This window comes from Schistocerca serialis, chromosome 2, assembly GCF_023864345.2.
Source record: "Schistocerca serialis cubense isolate TAMUIC-IGC-003099 chromosome 2, iqSchSeri2.2, whole genome shotgun sequence".
NCBI classification, from domain to species: Eukaryota; Metazoa; Arthropoda; class Insecta; order Orthoptera; family Acrididae; genus Schistocerca; species Schistocerca serialis.
The window spans coordinates 649,110,991-649,133,024 of record NC_064639.1 but is presented as its reverse complement, the minus strand read 5'-3'; the positions used below and the strand labels follow the sequence as shown (position 1 = coordinate 649,133,024).

Below are 22,034 nucleotides of genomic sequence, written 5' to 3'. Positions count from 1 at the left end.
TTACAAAAGATATACTTCAATTCATCTACGGTTTAAGGAAGCACATAAATGTTCAGAGAAAGACAGGATGATGACAATATAATTCTCTTAGGAATGATGCAACTAGGAAATATAGGGGAGACAAGGTGAAGTGACAACAGGGAAGCTGTGAAGAAAAAGAAATGAAATAACCGTCTGGAGAACTGCCTCAGCACACAGAAACACAGAGAAGAGGGTGAAATTTAAAGGAAGGGCGGCAACAATAAGGGTTTGGTGTGAATTCGTCTGATGGACGCAGAGGAGAGTGCGAATGGATAGGAAGAGTAGATTTAATGTCTCTATGGTTGTAAAGACTAATCTATGGTCTAGGGGTAGCGTCTTTGATTTATAATCAAAACGTCTTCGGTCCCGGGTTCTATCCCCGCCACTGCCTAAATTTTGATAAATAATCAGCATTGGCAGCCGAAGACTTCCGGCATAAGAAGTCAGCCTCATTCTGCCAACGGCCTTGTCGAAGAGGGCGGAGCAGCGGAAAGAGGTTCAGGGCATTCTCTTGTCCTAGGGGTGGGATATTGCCCCTAAAGGCGGAAGAATCAGCAATGATCAATGACATGAGGATGCAGAAGGCAATGGAAACCACTGCATTAAAGACACGTAACGTGTATCCACAGGACATGTAGCCTGTAATTGAAGAAGTGTCATGATGATCTCTCCATTGGCAAAAGATTCCGGAATAGTCCCCCATTCGGATCTCCGGGAGGGGACTGCCTAGGGGGAGGTTACCATGAGAAAAAGATTGAATAATCAACGAAAGGATAACGTTTTACGAGTCAGGGCGTGGAATGTCAGAAGCTTGAACGTGGTAGGGAAACTAGAAAATCTGAAAAGGGAAATGCAAAGGCTCAATCTAGATATAGTAGGGGTCAGTGAAGTGAAGTGGAAGAAAGACAAGGATTTCTGGTCAGATGAGTATCGGGTAATATCAACAGCAGCAGAAAATGGTATAACAGGTGTAGGATTCGTTATGAATAGGAAGGTAGGGCAGAGGGTGTGTTACTGTGAACAGTTCAGTGACCGGGTTGTTCTAATCAGAATCGACAGCAGACCAACACCGACAACGATAGTTCAGGTATACATGCCGACGTCGCAAGCTGAAGATGAACAGATAGAGAAAGTGTATGAGGATATTGAAATGGTAATACAGTATGTAAAGGAGGACGAAAATCTAATAGTCATGGGCGACTGGAATGCAGTTGTAGGGGAAGGAGTAGAAGAAAAGGTTACAGGAGAATATGGGCTTGGGACAAGGAATGAAAGAGGAGAAAGACTAATTGAGTTCTATAACAAGTTTCAGCTAGTAATAGCGAATACCCTGTTCAAGAATCACAAGAGGAGGAGATATACTCGGAAAAGGCCGAGAGATACGGTAAAAATTTCAATTAGATTACATCATGGTCAGACAGAGATTCCGAAATCAAATACTGGACTGTAAGGCGTACCCAGGAGCAGATATAGACACAGATCACAATATAGTAGTAATGAAGAGTAGGCTGAAGTGTAAGACATTAGTCAGGAGAATCAATACGCAAAGAAGTGGGATACGGAAGTACTAAGAAATGACGAGATTCGTTTGAAGTTCTCTAACGCTATAGATACAGCAATAAGGAATAGCGCAGTAGGCTCAGTTGAAGAGGAATGGACATCTCTAAAAAGGGCCATCACAGGAAGTTGGGAAGGAAAACATAGGTACCAAGAAGGTAGCTGCAAAGAAACCATGGGTAACAGAAGAAATACTTCAGTTGATTGATGAAAGGAGGAAGTAGAAACTTGTTCCGGGAATATCAGGAATACAGAAATACAAGTCGCTGAGGAATGAAATAATTAGGAAGTGCAGGGAAGCTAAGACGAAATGGCTACAGGAAAAATGTGAAGACATCGAAAAAGATATGATTGTCGGAAGGACAGACTCAGCATAAAGGAAAGTCAAAACAACATTTGGTGACAGTAAAAGCAACGGTGGTAACATTAAGAGTGCAACGGGAATTCCACTGTTAAATGCAGAGGAGAGAGCAGATAGGTGGAAAGAATACATTGAAAGCCTCTATGGGGGTGAAGATTTGTCTGATGTGATAGAAGAAGAAACAGGAGTCGATTTAGAAGAGATAGGGGATCAAGTATTGGAATTTAAAAGAGCTTTGGAAGACTTACGGTCAAGTAAGGCAGAAGGGATAGATAACATTACATTAGAATTTCTAAAATCATTGGGGGAAGTGGCAACAAAACGACTATTCACGTTGGTGTATAGAATATATGAGTCTGGCGACATACCATCTGACTTTCGGAAAAGCATCATCCACATAATTCCGAAGACGGCAAGAGCTTACAAGTGCGAGAATTATCGCACAATCAGCTTAACAGCTCATGCATCGAAGCTGCTTACAAGAATAATATACAAAAGAATGGAAGAGAAAGTTGAGAATGCGCTAGGTGACGATCAGTTTGACTTTAGGAAAAGTAAAGGGACGAGAGAGGCAATTCTGACGTTACGGCTAATAATGGAAGCAAGGCTAAAGAAAAATCAAGATACTTTCATAGGGTTTGTCGACCTGGAAAAAGCGTTCGACAATATAAAATGGTGCAAGCTGTTCGAGATTCTGAAAAAAGTAGGGGGAAGCTATAGGGAGAGACGGGTCATATACAATATGTACAACAACCAAGAGGGAATAATAAGAGTGAACGATCAAGAACGAAGTGCTCGTATTAAGAAGGGTGTAAGACAAGGCTGTAGCCTTTCGCCCCTACTCTTCAATCTGAACATCGAAGAAGCAATGATGGAAATAAAAGAAAGGTTCAGGAGTGGAATTAAAATACAAGGTGAAAGGATATCAATGATACGATTCGCTGATGACATTGCTATCCTGAGTGAAAGTGAAGAAGAATTAAATGATCTGCTGAACGGAATGAACAGTCTAATGAGTACACAGTATGGTTTGAGAGTAAATCGGAGAAAGACGAAGGTAATGAGAAGTAGTAGAAATGAGAACAGCGAGAAACGTAACATCAGGATTGATGGTCACGAAGTCAATGAAGTTAAGGAATTCTGCTACCTAGGCAGTAAAATAACCAATGACGGACGGAGCAAGGAGGACATCAAAAGCAGACTCGGTATGGCAAAAAAGGCATTTCTGGCCAAGAGAAGTCAACTAATGTCAAATAGCGGCCTTAATTTGAGGAAGAAATTTCTGAGGATGTACGTCTGGAGTACAGCATTGTATGGTAGTGAAACATGGACTGTGGGAAAACCGGAACAGAAGAGGATCGAAGCATTTGAGATGTGGTGCTATAGACGAATGTTGAAAATTAGGTGGACTGATAAGGTAGGGAATGAGGAGGTTCTATGCAGAATCGGAGAGGAAAGGAATATGTGGAAAACACATATGTAATGAGAAACACAATGTAATGAGAAAAGATTATGGATTGAGAGTAAACCAGCGAAAGACAAATGTAATGAGAATAGCGAAAGAAATTGATGATCACAAAATAGACAAAGTTAAGGAACTTTGGTACCTCGGCAGAAAATAACTTATGATGGATGAAGCAATGCGGACATAAGAAGCGGCCTGTCACGGACAAAGAGAGCATTCCTGGCCAAGAGATATCTACCAGTATCAAACACAGGCTAGAAATTAAGGAAGAAATTTCTAAGAATGTACAGGTCAGCACGGTATGGTAGTCAATTGTGGACATTGAGAAAACCGGAACAGGAGAGAGTAGAAGCGTCTGGAGATGTGATGCCACAGAAGAGTGTTGAAAATTAGGTGGACTGATAAGATAAGGAAAGAGGAAGTTCTGAGGAAGTTCTCAGAAGACTCGTAACATACGGAAAACACTGACAAGACAAGGAACAGGATGGTAAGACATGTATTAAGACATTACTGAATAACCCCCAAGGTACTAGGGGGAGCTGTAGTGAGTAACAAGTGTTGAGGCAGACAGACAATAGAATACATCTAACAAATAATTGAGGACGTAGGTTGCAAGTGCTACTCTGAGATGACAGGCCTACTGCAGGAGAGGAATTCGTAATGTAATTCATGAAATCAGTCAGAGAATTGGGTAACGTCCACCTTATGAACTATTGATATAAGCAGTACTGAAATTATTTTTATTGCGAAGATGAGATGGCAGACTTTTAAAGACAACTTAACAGTACGATAAATGTCTCACGGCTGGAGTGCTCTGCTATTTTATATTGGACAAAATTGTTTTAATTAAATGTCTGACATTTTGTTATATTCCTTGCAGTTGGGTAAAGTAAAAACTATGGAGAGTTGAGCACAGAAGGCGTACACAAAGAGCAGATCAAAACGATGATACAGTTAAGGGTAGCTCAACAGAATCGAATGTGTTGCAATGTTGTACAAAAAATTAAATTTAATTCAGCAGTCCATCGGATACAGAAATCTAAATTCCACGATGTTTGGACCTAATAGTTCCCAGTGTCTGTCATCGATTGCAGATGTCTGACAAGAAATTATTAACTCATAATAGCCACATTGCTGTACGTATTATATGGCTGTGAATCGTGATTATTGAATAAAAGACGAGAAAAATAAATAAAAGAAGTATAAATGAGAATTATTAGAGCAGCGAAGGGATGAAAATGAACAGATTAAATACAAAACGAAAATATTCGAAAGAAGTTCAATATTTGGAATATGTATGAAAAATTGGATGAAAACAAAAAGAAATGGCTTCAAACATCTACAAAGATTAGGTCCAGGGAGATTACCACGTCAGATAAATAACGTTATGCGCTAAAGGAAAAGAGATTCTGGCAGCGGAGAAAAAGGCGGGAATCGTAACAGGCCATAATTGGCCTAATACTGCAAGTACAGGCGAAAAAACTGACTGCTGTGAAACTATGCATTTGAGCATCACTCAGTTTACAACTATAGAAAATGTAACATGTTTGTGTTTGGATCTACCTGATAGTATGAAAAAAAATGTAAAAAAAGTTGGAAGAGAACCGCTCCCAGGTGTTTGATTTGTTATCACGTGTTTGTGCCGAAATATAAGAAGGACTTGGCATATCATAGGCGAATTGCGCACCTGTGCAGTTACAAACTGCGTTTGTGTGTGGCGGTCTGTAATAGAGCCTGTGTACTTTGTAAAGCTCATCGCTCAAGTTTGTGGAAGATAAGGGAATGATTGTAGTAGATCTTCGAACGGCGCGCGGAAAAAACGAGCAGTTAAATTTTTCTGTGCGAGCCCTTTCTTCTCTTATTTTATCGAGATAATCATTTTTTCATACGTAGCTGGGTGCCAATAGAACTATTTCGCAATCGGAGGATAAAACTGGTGATTGAAATTTCACGAGAAGATCCAGTGGCAACGAAAAACGCCTTTGCTTTAATGATTGCCACTCCAATTCATGTATCATGTCTGTGGCACTATCTGCCCTATTTCACGATAATACAATACGAGCCCTCCTTCTTTGAACTTTTTCGATATCATACCGTCAGTCCCACGTGATGCGGATCCCACACCGCACAGCAATACTCCAGAACAGGGCGGATAAGCATGGCGTAAGCAGTCTCTTTAGAAGATCTGTAGCATCTTCTAAGTGGTCTGTCAATGAATCGCAGTCTATGGTTTGCTCTAACCACAACGTTACATATGTGGTCGTTCCAGTTTAGGTTATTTGTAACTGTAATCCCTAAGTATTTAGTTGAATTTACAGCCTTCAGATTTGTGTGACTTATCACGTAATCGAAATTTAGCGGATTTCTTTTAGTACTCATGTGATGTGGTGCCGGCCGAAGTGGCCGTGCGGTTAAAGGCGCTGCAGTCTGGAACCGCGAGACCGCGACGGTCGCAGGTTCGAATCCTGCCTCGGCCATGGATGTTTGTGATGTCCTTAGGTTAGTGAGGCTTAACTAGTTCTAAGTTCTAGGGGACTAATGACCTCAGCAGTTGAGTCCCATAGTGCTCAGAGCCATTTGAACCATTTTTTGTGATGTGGTCATAAAAGTTAAAGCGAGCCACAGACCTGGTAGTTAACGCGTCGAAGATGGAACTTTATAATCGGCAAGACGAGGGTTCCTGCTTCGTATGTCGTGATGGGCAATGCATCCCTCCGATGCTGCCGGCATGGGATCTGAATTACCCAGCGCCAGAGCCGAGCGACGCCGTTGGGCCATACGGCTCTCCCCGCTCCGCCCGGGGCGGAAGAAGACGTAAGATACAAAGGTATTATAGACACTGGCTGCGAGTGAGCACTGATCTAAATGAATGGGGAAATTTGAAAATTCGTGCCAGACCGGGATTCGAACCAGGGTTTGCGGCTTACTAGGAAGATGCGCTGACCACTTTGCCATACGGACACTGTGGTCATCTCCACTGTACGATCTACACTAGAACGTCTTCCGTCAGACCCAAATTCTCAAATTATCCACATACTACTAATGTAGTGCCCCTTGTCCGATATCCTCATTACTCACTGCATTTCGCCGATTCCCGTAAGAGTTCGAGCCTGGTATTCATCAGCATTCAAAAGAGCACTGGATGCAGTAACCTTAATTATAGATATTTGTGGTGTCTGTTCTTGAAAAGGCAGGAGGCGTTCATCCTCAAGACGGATTGGCAGCTGCATTTCCGTACAACTCGGGCCCCAGACTCCGCGACTGCGGCCAGTCTTCTTTCTATATACGGGTACATGTGGTGTCTATCCTTTCGTTTTGATCTAGAAGCTACTGTAAATTAAAATACAAACGCATTACAAGCATTCCTGCGAGTGGGCAGTCATTCAATGGGGAAAGTTGAAAATTTATGACGGACTGGGATACAAACCTGGGTGCACAGCTTCCTATTACCGTCCTATTCCGATTATTCCTTCGTGGTGCGTCTTTTTTTCTGTCTCGGAGTGTAACTGAAAAAGCACTTAATGGAGAAAAAATCCTTTTCCTCCCATTTCTCTCTCACAAATACACACACAAACCTCCACCCCCCCCCCCTTCATTACACTTCTTCCTCCTCACCCCTCTTCCCTCCAGCTCATAACCAGTTCACTCTTCCTGCCCCTACTTCACCTCTGCCACCTCCCCCCCCCCCACCCCTCCTTCACATACACATACCCACTCACCATTTAGATCTTCAACTCCACCACAACTCCTTCGTTTTCCAACACATTAAGTAAATACACAGTAACATAACTCAATGACGTAACACGTATATGACGAGTCACAGAGGAGCAGGAAAGTTTTAAAGGGGTATCTAGTAGTTAATTTGGTACACTACGCACACAAAACATACAGAGACTTGTGTAGTTAGAAAAAGACAAACATTGTTACTCTGTGTTACGATTCGCTTCAAGAAACGTATAGGTCCGCAACGCAGTGTGGGTTTACGCGCAAAACAACAATGAAAAATGAAGGAATACCTAAAAAAACGTACAAGAAAACGGCGTTTCCTCCTGTCAACGAAAGTCGAACATAAATTAATGTGAGTAAAGCCAACATCTTCTGTAACGAACTGTCCCTTTTTCTACGCATACGCCAAATTTTAAATATATTTCATTACGTAGTACTGATTATGATTTATCTCAATAAAACGAAACGTGTTTGGTGACACAAGTACGCCATTTGTTATAGGCGCAAAGCCGGAATTAAAATACTTTTATACTCAAGAAATATTGTTTTAATCAATATGGTGATAAATAGTGCAAGTAATAAACTTAGTCCTACCGCTCTCTAGCACTCCGTAACAAAAACTATGAAAGAGTTTGCTGTGACGCCAACCACTCTACTAGATCTGCTCTTGCCAGTGAGGCAGTGAGAGTAGACTTGTGATAAAGGAACCGGCAGAGATGCTGGACAATGGATTTCTAGATAGCTTGGAGCGAAATCTTTTGTTAGATGACTTTAACTGTGCCTCACCAACACGAAAGTAACTTAAGAAATTATATGTTATTGTTTGTTCACAGGACAAGGCGGCGCGTAAGATGTTTCCCTTCCGGCCAACGATAGAACCTGCCGACAGCGAAGAAGACGTCTTCATGAGCGAAGACCCTTACGATGTTCTGACAAGCGGACGAGCCCTCCCAGTGCCCACAATATTCGGCGTTAACTCGCAGGAGGGCTTTCTATACGCTAAAGGTGAATTTCTGTCCTGAACTGACTGAAGGAAATCACATTTGCATATCCGCAATTTCTGCTGATGAAGCGTATTTCAGTTACACACAATTAATTTGTAGCTAAGTATCACATGTCCCAACTACAATGCGTTAAATAAGTTGGTCGATCCTCTCTCCAGTCCTGAATTCGGTAGATCTGAAGGCTTCGGTCGGTATTCATTTCTTCTTGGTTGCAGCCAAAATTAAATAGCAAAAAATACCTGGTGGTTGTAACTAAACTTCCCCTATTTAACACGTTATAACACGGGAACTAATTACCGTACGAGTACCATACTTGGTTGCATTAACGCCAAGGACACGACGAAGAGAAGTTATGTAAAATCATTCACTTGAAACACATTTCTAGTGCTGCTCCGGTACATCATACCATTACTTACCGGTACTTTTACTGGTACAAAAGGAGCTCAATGTGGCGTCCATCAGTATCCAGACGAGTCTGAAAGCGCGTGATTGCATTCTGCATGGCGAAAAGAAGCATTTCCGTAGGTATGCTGGTTATCTCTCTTGATATGCCGCGCTTCAGATTAGCCCCAGAAATCACAGGGAGTGAGATGAGGAGATCATGGCGTCCAAGCATTTGGAAACTATCGGCTGATAATTCGATCGTATCGAAATGTGTTTCGAAGAAGCAGATGAACTTCACGAACGATGTGCGGTGGGTCCCTATTTTTCATGTAAACTGTTGAGTTCACTGCATCTCTCTCTCCTGCAGCGCTGGCGAAGCATATCGCAGTAACGCTGGCCAGTGACACAGCACGTCTTTGGTCCTTGAGCGCCAACCTGTTCAAAAAAGAATGACCCACTGATGAACGTAGCCGTGAAGCCATACCATACAGTGACACGTTCGAAATACAGAGGAACTTCATGCACTGCGATTGGAGGTGAAGATCCCCACACTCAGCAATCCCCTCAACCGTCAGAGAAAAATGAGCTTCGTCTGTCCATAGGATGGTCCAGGGCCAGCCCTCATCAACTTAAATCCTTGCGAGAAAGTGGAAAGCGAAGTTCAAAAATGGTTCAAATGGCTCTGAGCACTTTGGGACTTCTGAGGTCATCAGTCCCCTAGAACTTAGAACTACTTAAACCTAACCAACCTAACGACATCACATACGTCCATGCCCGAGGCAGGATTCGAACCTGCGACATTAGCGGTAGCGCGGTTCCAGACTGTAGCGCCTAGAACCGCTCGGCCATACCTGCCGGCGGAGAGCGAAGTCAACACGTCATTGTTTGTCCTGTGGTGCAAGCTGCTGCACGATATGGATCAGGTGCGGATACCATTTCAGAATGGCTCGAAGCATCTTCCGTACAGTGTACCACGAAATGTTCAACTGTTGTGACATAGCACGTGGACTGCCTGATGATAGGGAATTGCGCGCATGTCTGCCATAGCAACAGCGATTTCATCAACCACCTGTGGTGCAACCGGTCGGCAGTCTCTTCTCGGAGCGAAGCTCCAGTTCTCAAGTTGATTAGAAGTTTCTCAACGTGCTCCGCACAGCAGGTGGAAAAAGAGGACCCTTCCGTAATCCTTTCAGCCAGCGATATCCTCGAAGTGCAGCTACAGTATTACTGTTGTATTAATAATAGAGGTTGGCCAGTAATGCCATGCTCCTTTTGTCTATGAGAACTTTCTCAACGTGCTCCGCACAGCAGGTGGAAAAAGAGGACCCTTCCGTAATCCTTTCAGCCAACGATATCCTCGAAGTGCAGCTACAGTATTACTGTTGTATTAATAATAGAGGTTGGCCAGTAATGCCATGCTCCTTTTGTCTATGTTCATGTTGACAGATAAACAAGTGCACTGCGACTGGTGAGACGTGTGTGACTATTAATCACAATGACTGATCGCGGCATCTGGTGACCATAGTTGGAAGTGGACGGTGGCGCTGTGACGCATGGAAATCATGCACGCAATACACTGGACATTAATGCTACCAGGTTTGGTCTTCGTACCGTGATTAGATTCCGTGTTATAACGTGTTAAGTAGAGGAAGTTTAATTATAACCACGCGGTACTGTGTTAGGTAGCGATTATTGTGTACTGTGTTATTGTTTCGCACTTCAATGTTCTGAGTGTTTTCTATTGTGCGCCACTTTATTACAATGAGTGAAGAGAAAGTTCTTGGCACATCTCAAGAGTTGCCCGCAACGCCTGCCAGTACTGCCACAATAAAGCCAGTGGTACGTAGCGGTGATCGGAAAATTATGTTGCGGGGGACTGGAAGCTGCGATATCGGAAAAGGGCGGAATTAACGGCTCCATCCCATCTCAGAATCTTACCTAAGAGTATCTGCAGACACAGGACAAACCACGTAAAGTTTTCCAGGAATCAGCCTGGTTGATGGAAACTCATGACAAAATGGTGTTAGTTTCTATTCGAGATAGTTTGTTATGCTTCGTTTTGAAGAGGTTCCATATTTGTTCCGCACTACTTTAAACTGTGCTTTTCATTACTGTCGTAGTCCTTTATGTAGAAACACAGCTAGTTATTGTATTGCTCAGAAATATATTCCCTTTAAAACATGCTTTTCTGCAGATGGATTTGGAATATGTTTGCCTCAGATTATGGCTTATGATCGTCTCTACGCTATTGGAAATAAAAACATATGTATTTCCAGAATAAAAATCCACTGCGCAGCAGAGTGTGCACTGTATGAAACTTCCTAACAGACTGAAACTGTATACCGGTCCAGAACACGGATTTTATACACACATCAAAAAAGGTTTGCGTCATCTCGGTTCCGGAACCCGAATAGAAAATTGTAATAGAGATTAACATAAACATCATTTCCGCCCATTTTATTACTCATGAAAACCACACATTGCATGTTGTACCACCATACAGCGATACATTCAGAGGTGGTGGTCCAGATTGTTGTACACACCCCTCTAATACCTAGTAGCACGTTCTCTTGCGTTGACGCGTGGCTATATTCGTCGTGGCATATTATCCACGAGTTCAGATTGTCCAGATTGTCAACGGCGATTCGGAGTATATCTCTCAGACTGGATGGTGGGTCACGTCGTCCATAAACAGAAATTTTCAATCTATCTTAGGAAAGTACAATAGGATTTGTTGTGGTTGGCAAGAGAGCCAACACCGTTTTACTAAAGAAGGCTGAAATGCACGCGTTTTAGCTCACGCAGGCTGGCGTGAGGTCTGGAACATGACAAGGAAATTAGAATTTATTAAAAACGGACGTAGCTGGTGGAATAGTTAACTTTAATCCATTAATGATGAACGTCGCTCTTGACGATACATGATTCACAATATCAATAGTAACTGAATATAGCGCCTTGCTAGGTCGTAGCAAATGACATAGCTGAAGGCTATGCTAAACTATCGTCTCGGAAAATGAGAGCGTATTTTGTCAGTGAACCATAGCTAGCAAAGTCGGTTGTACAACTGGGGCGAGTGCTAGGAAGTCTCTCTAGACCTGCCGTGTGGCGGCGCTCGGTCTGCAATCACTGATAGTGGCGACACGCGGGTCCGACGAATACTAACGGACCGCGGCAGATTTAAAGGCTACCACCTAGCAAGTGTGGTGTCTGGCGGTGACACCACAGGATTCATGTCAGAGAGCATGCTGGCCACTCTAGTCGAGCGATATCGTTATCTTGAAGGAAGTCCTTCACAAGATGTGCACGATGGGTGCGCGAATTGTCTTCCATGAAGACGAATGCCTCGCCAATCTGCTGCCGATATGGTTTCACTATCGGTCGAAGGATGGCATGGTATCGTACGTCCGTTACGCCGCCTTCCATGACCACCAGCAGCATACGCCGGCCCCAAATAATGCAACCCCAAAACATTAGGGAAACTCAACCTTGCTGGACTTGCTGGACAGTGTGTCTAAGGCGTTCAGCCTGACCGGGTTGCCTCGAAACACGTCTCCGACAATTGTCTGGTTGAAGGAATATGCGACATTCATCAGTGAAGAGAACGTGATGCCAATCCTGAGCGGTCCATTCGGTATGTTGTTGGGCCTATCTGTACCGAGCTGCATGGTGTCGTGGTTGCAAAGATGGATCTCGCCATGGACGTTGAGAGTGAAGTTGCGTATCATGCAGCCTATTTCGCACAGTTTGAGTGGTGTCACGACGTCCTGTGGCTGCACGAAAAGCATTATTCAACATGGCGAAGTGGCTGTCAAGGTTTCTGCGAGCCATAATTCGTAGGTAGCGGTCATCCACTGCAGTAGTAGCTCCTTGGGCTGCCTGAGCGAGGCATGTAATCGAAAGTTCCTGTCTCTCTGTATCTCTTCCATGTCCGAACAACATCGCTTTGGTTCACTCCGAGACGCCTGGACAGTACCCTTGTTGAGAGCCCTTCCTGGCACAAAGAAAGAATGTGGAAGCGATCGAATCGCGGTATTGACCGTCTACGCATGGTTGAACTACAGACAACACGAGCCGTGTACCTCCTTCCTGGTGGAATGACTGGAACTGATCGGCTGTCGGTCCCCTTCGTCTAATAGGGGCTGCTCATGCATGGTTGTTTAAATCTATGAGCGGGTTTAGTGATATCTCTGAATCTGTGATACCGTATGCATAGTCAACGTCTGTCTTCAGGAGTTCTGGGAAACGAGGTTACACAAAACTTTTTTTGATGTGTATATGTTTTATCTGAACACAATACTGGTAGCGTGGCTTTATGAATTAGCGTTTTCTGGAAAGAAAGACCAGCAGACTACAAGCATGTATCACTTGTAGGAACGTTTTATGTGCATATTGTAAACTGAGGTTTGTAATATCGAGAAATAAAACAATAAATGACTGATACGTTCTATTTGCTGGAATCTTGAAACTGGCGTTGTGTGTTGATTCTACTTTGCAATTGACGCACCAAGTAAAAACTTTAAAACTGTTTATTTCAGTGCTATATTTACTACATATTGTTTTCAAAAATATTCCGCTTTCGGTAAAAGTGATAATGGTATGACAAGATCCGTAGCGAAGCTCGTAGACTGTATCTGGTGCAGGAGGAACATTCGAATTTAGCCTTGTCTACTTTAAATCGACAGTTTAAGTGTCTTTACGCTAGCACAAAAACTTCATAATACTCCTGTATACTTCACTTTTTGTCTGCATGGACTAAAAAATCAGATGAATTAATGACAACTAACACACCGCAACAACTTGAGAACAATATTCCAAAGCAATTATTAATGTATGTATCTGTAAGTAGTCTGTTGTTAGCGTTAATAATACCATATTAACAATAGTTCACTCACAGGGATATAATCACTCATTCTCATCGATTTTCATCCACACAAGAGACCTTAAGCGCGACTTTTTCGATGTATTAGGACTATTCCTTCCACGTGGGCATGAAATGTGGGCAACGTAAACCACACCATGCAATATAAATACGCAACACAGTATGTGATGCAGTGAAAATAAAACGGACTTCATTTGTAGAAGCAGCTCTAGCGATCCTAATTGCATCTGTTATTAGTTTCAGCTGTTTCCTGTAACAGACTGCCATGGCACAGAGTAGGGAACGTGAATACCCCAAGTGGCGTGGTTTGCTGAATTATCTCGTCCATCTATATTTCATAAAATGTGGGCATTTCAGCTCAGTAAAGCCTCAGTTCGTGGCGCAACTGATAGCGGAGTGCAAACACGATTCGGCAAATGGCAACTTGAAACCTATCCAAGTTGACACAGCGATTTTGTAAGCTTCGCTTTTTTAGTCGTCTTGGGAATTTAGTGACTGAATTGAGGTACAATAAAATAGCTGCTTGGTCTAAAGTTTTACTTCGATGGTGGCGTCAAGGTATGCTGTCCTTCAGAAGACTTGCGCAACAAAAGCAGCGAAAGACTTACACGGGCCAGTACTGGCAGTATTGTGACGTGGAGAGGGCTCACCTGGTAGTTCATGAGGTGTGAATTTTTTACAGCAGACGTACTGAAAGCTGCGAAAGTCACGTCCTTTCGTCGTCAATTTCGTCCACATCGGGTATGATCATATCCAGTTGTTGATGTTTACTATCTACTATTCTTGGGAGTTTGGTGATTGTAGTTTCGAATTACAATTTCACTGAACCACCACAGCACATATCAAGCCTACTGAACAAATTTCTGGCAACATCGGGTGCAACTTCAGTATTCCTAAACCTTCATCTCGTAACATTTGGGGGGTGGGTGGATATGTAGTGCCTCTGAGTCAGTCGTCGAAGAATTAACTTAAACATAGCACGTCGCGACAGCTGTAAATGTATCGAATGCCAAAACTGGACCAAAATGAACTGCCTGATTAGTGTACGTACATCAAAACAAGCGATGCCTTTTATATAACATTAAATAGCGTCATGAAATTAGTACGCAACCACAGAAAAGAAGACTAGTGTAAATGAATGAGTTAGCCGATGAATACTCGTATTGTAAGCTGTGCCTGTGTTTGTGTAAGGAACATCGACTAATCTTTTCGGTAATGATAAATATGCCCTGATATTTTTTGTGATATCTACAATGAAATAAGAAGTGCCCAAACAATAAGTTCGTATTGCTGACTCGAGAAACATCTATAAGGTAATGGCACAGCATACACTTTCATTAACCGAGCGCAGCAATAGGGGACTTTGGGGCCCTGCACATCTTAAAATAGTGCGCAATACATGAATGAACGGTTTCATGAAAGCAACAGGTTGCGTGAGTACGTATTAGCCTTCCGCTTATAGAGTCCGACAGTGCAATGGGGCTGTTTCACCTGTTATGTACACACAAACTGAGAATGGAGAAAATAGACAACCAGCTGAAAAATCATTCAACAGAAACATAAGATTCTTTCGGTGCTATAACGATAGTAGTTCACTGAGGCAGTGCTGCTACATATCTCATATCTGCGTCTAGTGACGCAGAATCTTACACAATTCCTGAAAACTAACTAGCATGGTAAAAGACTGTGGGATTTGTTACTAATAATAATAATCAGCCTTCACTCCCTGAGTGAGTGCCTGTTGATGAAAACAGCTGGAGGGAACGTGCTTGAGATACACAAGACAAGATGGCACCTTGGCGACGTGGCACATTTGATTAAAGTTTGTATCCAGGAAGATACGTTGCTAGTAGATAAAGTTCAACTTACGACGATGTATTGAACTTGAGAAAGGAAGCACACTCTTTCCAAACTTGCAGCAGTAACATAACGCACGCTTCTCGTTACGAAACCCAGAAAATCGTGTTGGTACGTAATCAAAATTATCAGTACGACAGTAACCTCACTATGCAGGTTAATATTACGGTTTTCAACAGTGCGCGTAGTGAAATGAAGCTGTAAATGATATAGTAACCAGGTTCGAAAGACTCAATAATTCTCAACCTCTACGAACGTATTCCACTGCGCGTATGCATTGGAAGGATAGCAGTGCGCGGAGCGATATTAATATAACCCTGGTAATCACGCAATAATGGCATTTCAGCACAGAACACAAATCGGATTCATCTTACCAGACGTCGTTCAGCCTGTTCAGTAATGTGGCTTTCCATCAAACAAAAGTGACTTCATCAGAACTCATGCCAGAATACTGTGCAGCAACGTAACAGAAAATAGAATAGTAATAATGGCTGAACAAGGCACCCACATGGCTTGCTAGCCGTCAAATAATTCTGTTGGCTGATGGCCTGCCGGCTCTCGAAAGACCTATTACCGATGTAGTGGTCTAGCAAAAAGTCTGCTAAATTAACTGAGTAGATACATAGAAAGTGGTTATTGCAAGCGATCGACGATAGTACTAAAACAAATATTACAAATCACGAAAAAGATGTATGTTTGGAAAGGAAACAATGGGAGAGCCAAGTAACAGCCACATTTTGTTCCTGCGTAAAGTCTAACGACGGCACGCCGGTCGGGAACATTGCAGCAGTGAAGATGTCAGCCAATTGCACGTGGACCGACCCCTCTCTAGGACGACAACCTGACGGCAGCGCCCTCGACACGAAGATAACATAAGCGCCCCGCCGCCTGGCCGCGGCCCAGATGAAGACTAGCAGTTCTACAACTTCCACAGCGGCATCAGAAGTAGCCACTTGTGTAGCAGCGACTTAGGAACTGTCTTATTTCTCTTGTATTACGAACTGTGTATACTGAAGAGATTTATTGTTTGTCTGTCGCCCGTTGCTCGCGACACGTCTGAATCTCATACAGCTAAGTATTGTAACCATTTCATTTTGTAATAAAATTTACTTATACAGTTTGCTTGAATTGTTTTCTAGCAACCCGAGAAAGCAGGTTTCCTAGACACTCCATATTTGACAAGTAGGCAGTATACAACACTGCTCAATATACACTGCTGGCCATTAAAATTGCTACACCAAGAAGAAATGCAGATGAGAAACGGGTATTCATTGGACAAATATGTTATACTAGAACTGACATGTGATTACATTTTCACGCAATTTGGGTGCATAGACCCTGAGAAATCAGTACCCAGAACAACCACCTCTGGCCATAACAATGACCTTGATACGCCTGGGCATTGAGTCAAACAGAGCTTGGATGGCGTGTACGGGTACAGCTGCCCATGCAGCTTCAACACGATACCGCAGTTCATCAACAGTAGTGACTGGCGTATTGTGACGAGCCAGTTGCTCGGCCACCATTGACCAGACGTTTTCAGTTGGTGAGAGATCTGGAGAACGTGCTGGCCAGGGGAGCAGTCGAACATTTTCTGTATCCAGAAAGGCCTGCAACTTTCGGTCGTGCATTATCCTGTTGAAATGTAGGATTTCGCAGGGATCGAATGAAGGGTAGAGTCACGAGTCGTAATACTTCTGAAATGTAACGTCCACTTTTCAAAGTCCGTCAATGCGAACAAGAGGTGACTGGCACCGCATAGCATCACGCCAGGTGATACGACAGTATGGCGATGTCGAATACACGCTTCCAATGTGCGTTCACCGCGATGTCGCCAAACACGGATGCGACCATCATGATGCTGTAAACAGAACCTGGATTCTTCGGAACAAATGACAGTTTACCATTCGTGCACCCAGGTTCGTCGATGAGTACACAATCGCAGATACTCCTGTCTATGACGCAGCGTCAAGGGTTACCGCAGTCATGGTCTCTGAGCTGATAGTCCATGCTGCTGCAAACGTCGTCGAACTGTTCGTGCAGATGGTTGTTGTCTTGCGAACATCCCCATCTATTGACTCAGGGATCGAGACGTGGCTGCACGATCCGTTAGAGCCATGCGGATAAGGTGCCTGTATCTCGACTGCTAGTGATACGAGGCCGTTGGGATCCAGCACGGCGTTCCATATTACCGTCCTGAACCCATATTCTGCTAACAGTCATCGGATCTCGACCAACGCGAGCAGCAATGTCGCGATGGGATAGATCCCAATCGCGATAGGCTACAATCCGACCTTTATTAAAGTCGGAAACGTGATGGTACACATTTCTCCTCCTTACACGAGGCATCACAACAACGTTTCACCAGGAAACGTCCGTCAATTGCTGTCTGTGTATGAGAAATCGGTTGGAAACTTTCCTCATGTCAGCACGTTGTAGGTGTCACCACCGGCGCTAACCTTGTGTGAATGCTCTCAAAAGCTAATCATTTGCATATCACAGCATCTTCTTCCTGTCGGTTAAATTTCGCGTCTGTAGGACGTCATCTTCGTGGTGTAGCAATTTTGATGGCTAGTAATGTATTTGGATTGACAGAAATGGACGCTAAACATAACGTATTTATGTCTGTGTACTAGGAAGACTGTTAGCGGAAGCAAAACAGAAAAATCATCAAAGTAATTAATATATTAGTTCTTTATTACATTACGTGGATATCTTTGTAGCTTTCTGGAAGTCCAGTGTATAGAACAATAAATGTGTCCTACTGTATCCAGTCCGCGCAGATTTGCAGTATAAGGGTGTAAGTATGGGGGATCACATAGTGACTGTCGTCTGACAGTATCAGTTTTTCCGTCATTTAGTGGCGGTATAGCGCAGTGTTTAGATTGCACCACTTTAAGGTGCGATGATGAATCCGAACGTTGCTCATGCACTGTCGTTTCAGCATTTGTGATCGTTTGCGTGATTTCGTGCTTTATTGTTAATAGCACTTATCTCCTACAGGTTCTGTTGGGATTTCAGAATGAAACATGGTAACGGGGCACATAACTAGCCGACATATAAAAGAAAGGACGTGCTCGTTACGTATAATCGTTAGCGTTTTCCATCTGATAACTGGGCTGGCACGTGCTGATGGAACAATTTTCCATTGAAATGCTAACAGCGGCAGTCAGCAATCTGTATTTCAGGATAATGTTTCAGTAATGGAAAAACGATAGGCGCCCAGGCAATAACGCAGATGAGGGACGCTGCTATCGATTGTGATTAAACGACGGTCTTGTTGTTGTGTCCAGGGGTGATGGGCAACGCGGCGGCGTGGCGCGACATCGACGCTAATTTCGAGGTCCTGGTGCCGGCGAGCGTGCGCGCCGAGAAGCACGAGAGGCCGGCAATCGCGAGGGCCATCCGCAACTTCTACCTGGGGGACAGGCCGCTCGGCGACGACACCTTTCAGCAGTACTCGCAGGTACCATCGGCCACCTCCACTTCAACAGTGGCCACTTTTGGCATGTGGAATCTGTAAAGCAGTGCTGTCTCAGCAATAAAACAAAGGACCTGTCACACTGCGTGGTTATAACCAAAGTGCAACCACACACAGAGGTCCATTAAGAGCTGTAATTATCGTACGCCAGCCAAAATTGGTAAATAAGCGAAACCAGTCCACGCTGGAAAAAAATTAGTTCCAATTTTGTCTACCAGGTGAAAATCTGGCGCTGTGAATGCACGAAAAACACATGGAAACATTTCCATATGCAGGGTGTTACAAAAAGATACGGCCAAACTTTCAGGAAAGATTCCTCGCACACAAAGAAAGAAAATATGTTATGTGGACATGTGTCCGGAAACGCTTACTTTCCATGTTAGAGCTCATTTTATTACTTCTCTTCAAATCACATTAATCATGGATCGGAAACACACAGCAACAGAACGTACCAGCGTGACTTCAAACACTTTGATACTGGAAATGTTCAAAATGTCCTCTGTTAGCGAGAATACATGCATCCACCCTCCGTCGCATGGAATCCCTGATGCGCTGATGCAGCCCTGGAGAGTGGCGTATTGTATCACAGACGTCCACAATACGAGCACGAAGAGTCTCTACATTTGGTACCGGGGTTGCATAGACAAGAGCTTTCAAATGCCCCCATAAATGAAAGTCAAGAGAGTTGAGGTCAGGAGAGCGTGGAGGCCATGGAATTGGTCCGCCTCTACCAATCCATCGGTCACCGAATCTGTTGTTGAGAAGCGTACGAGCACTTCGACTGAAATGTGCAGGAGCCCCATCGTGTATGAACCACATGTTGTGTCGTACTTGTAAAGGCACATGTTCTAGCAGCACAGGTAGAGTATCCCGTATGAAATCATGATAACGTGCTCCATTGAGCGAAGGTGGAAGAACATGGGGCCCAATCAAGACATCACCAACAATGCGTGCTCAAACGTTCACAGAAAATCTGTGTTGATGACGTGATTGCACAATTACGTGCGGATTCTCGTCAGCCCACACATGTTGATTGTGAAAATTTACAATTTGATCACGTTGGAATGAAGCCTCATCCGTAAAGAGAACATTTGCACTGAAATGAGGATTGACACATTGTTGGATGAACCATTCGCAGAAGTGTACCCGTGGAGGCCAATTAGCTGCTAATAGTGCCTGCACACGCTGTACATGGTACGGAAACAACTGGTTCTCCCGTAGCACTCTCCATACAGTGAGGTGGTCAACGTTACCTTGTACAGCAGCAACTTCTCTGACGCTGACATTAGGGTTATCGTCAACTGCACGAAGAATTGCCTCGTCCATTGCAGGTGTCCTCGTCGTTCTAGGTCTTCCCCAGTCGCGAGTCATAGGCTGGAATGTTCCGCGTTCCCTAAGACGCCGATCAATTGCTTCGAACGTCTTCCTGTCGGGACACCTTCGTTCTGGAAATCTGTCTCGATACAAACGTACCGCGCCACGGCTATTGCCCCGTGCTAATCCATACATCAAAAGGACATCTGCCAACTCCACTTTTGTAAACATTCCACTGACTGCAAAACCACGTTCGTTATGAACACTGACCTGTTGATGCTACGTACTGATGTGCTTGATGCTAGTACTGTAGAGCAATGAGTCGCATGTCAACACAAGCACCGAAGTCAACATTACCTTCCTTCAATTGGGCCAACTGGCGGTGAATCGAGGAAGTACAGTACATACTGACGAAACTAAAATGAGCTCTAACATGGAAATTAAGCGTTTCCGGACACATGTCCACATAACATCTTTTCTTTATTTGTGTGTGAGGAACGTTTCCTGAAAGTTTGGCCGTACCTTTTTGTAACACCGTGTATAATGGAACAGGAACGAGACGTGAGCAGAATAGACAGGTACAGTCTTGAACGAACTGTGACAGAAGCCCGAAAAATATAGGAATGACGTACTAGAACATGCATTGATATCATGAGATAGTGCATTGATAATCGCTAGGCACCAGCGGAAATCTAGATTTGCCTAATAAAATCTGAAAGAAAAAGACGACTGAGTGCTGTGCTCTATCGTTTGAAGGTCATATCACAGTTGTCGAGTGCACCCACGTTCCTAATGGAAGATAACATGACAAGGCCGTAATATTGATTTCATTATTAACCGCCGCTTACAAAATTTGCTCAATATGAGCACTGGAGACGTCGACAATATGCTGTACAGCGCCAGCACCTGGTGGCCAAAATTGGAACTAATTTTTTTCCAGCGTAAATCGGTTCCACATTAACGCATTAGCAAATCTATCAAGTTTGGCCCCCATACGTTAATTACAGACCACGCTGGATCTCTGTGAGTAGCTGCACTTTAATCATAACCTGCCTTTACTACGCTCCTGAAGCACTGTTTATCGGGAAGTCTTGAGGAAAACAATAAAACTGGATGGTCCATCGCACTGGTGCTCCCCCAGGATCGCTCTCACCTCTCTGAAATCTGTTTACATCTACATCTATACTCTACAAGCCAACTTACGGTTGCGATGTAGGAAACTTCTGGTACCGCTACCATTTTCTCCCTTCCCTGTCCCGTTCGCGAATTGTGCTTGGAATAAAGGCTATCGATGAACCTCCGTATGTACTCCCAATTTATCTCATTTCACAAGAGGTATACTGGAGGAAATAATGTTCGGCTTCGTAGACTGTACGCTATCGAAGTCTTAAGAGTATACCTCTCCGTAATGTGTAATGTCTCCCCTTCGTAGCAGTCTCGCACTTATTAAACGACCCCGGGGAGAAACTTCCCGCTCTTCGTTGGATGTACCCCACTTTTTCTATTAATCCAACCAGGGATTAAATTAAATTTCCTTAAAATTTTTCCCGTGAAGCTCAGTCTGGCATTTGCTTGTCTACAATTAGTTTTACGTGGTTAGGCAATAGCGGGTCGCTCTGGAAGGTTACTTCTAGGTATCTTCAGGATTTTCCGTTTTCCGTTGGTTTATAAGCAGTACTGTAATCTGTCAATTATACGTATTTTCGCCTGTTTATGTGCGGCACAGTTATTTACTTACAGGATCAACTACCCGTCCCTGAAGTGATCGTAGATGCTCCGTAAAGATTTCTGCAATTGCTAGGGTACAGTGGTTGAGCAGTTTCTCATAAGCCACACACTTCTTTATTCAATGCTAAACGGCACTTGCTGTGGCATAAGGGGCGACAACACTGGACAGTGGATGACTCGAAGCGAGTGATTGTGAGTGATGAATTGTGGTGTTACGGTGATGTCTGTCGTGGTTAGTGTGGTGTCACCGCCAGACA

The 22,034-nt window shown here is 43.7% G+C and overlaps 1 protein-coding gene across 2 annotated transcripts in view; it reads left to right on the top strand.

The window, feature by feature from the left end:
• LOC126457728 (juvenile hormone esterase-like) overlaps positions 1–22,034 on the top strand; it is an 88,480-nt gene that overhangs the window by 49,690 nt on the left and 16,756 nt on the right. For both annotated transcript variants that reach the window (XM_050094266.1, XM_050094264.1), the window contains 2 exons: positions 7,964–8,135; positions 18,548–18,720. In XM_050094266.1, coding sequence (XP_049950223.1) covers positions 7,964–8,135; positions 18,548–18,720 — 345 coding nt within the window. The remainder of the gene's footprint in view (positions 1–7,963; positions 8,136–18,547; positions 18,721–22,034) is intronic.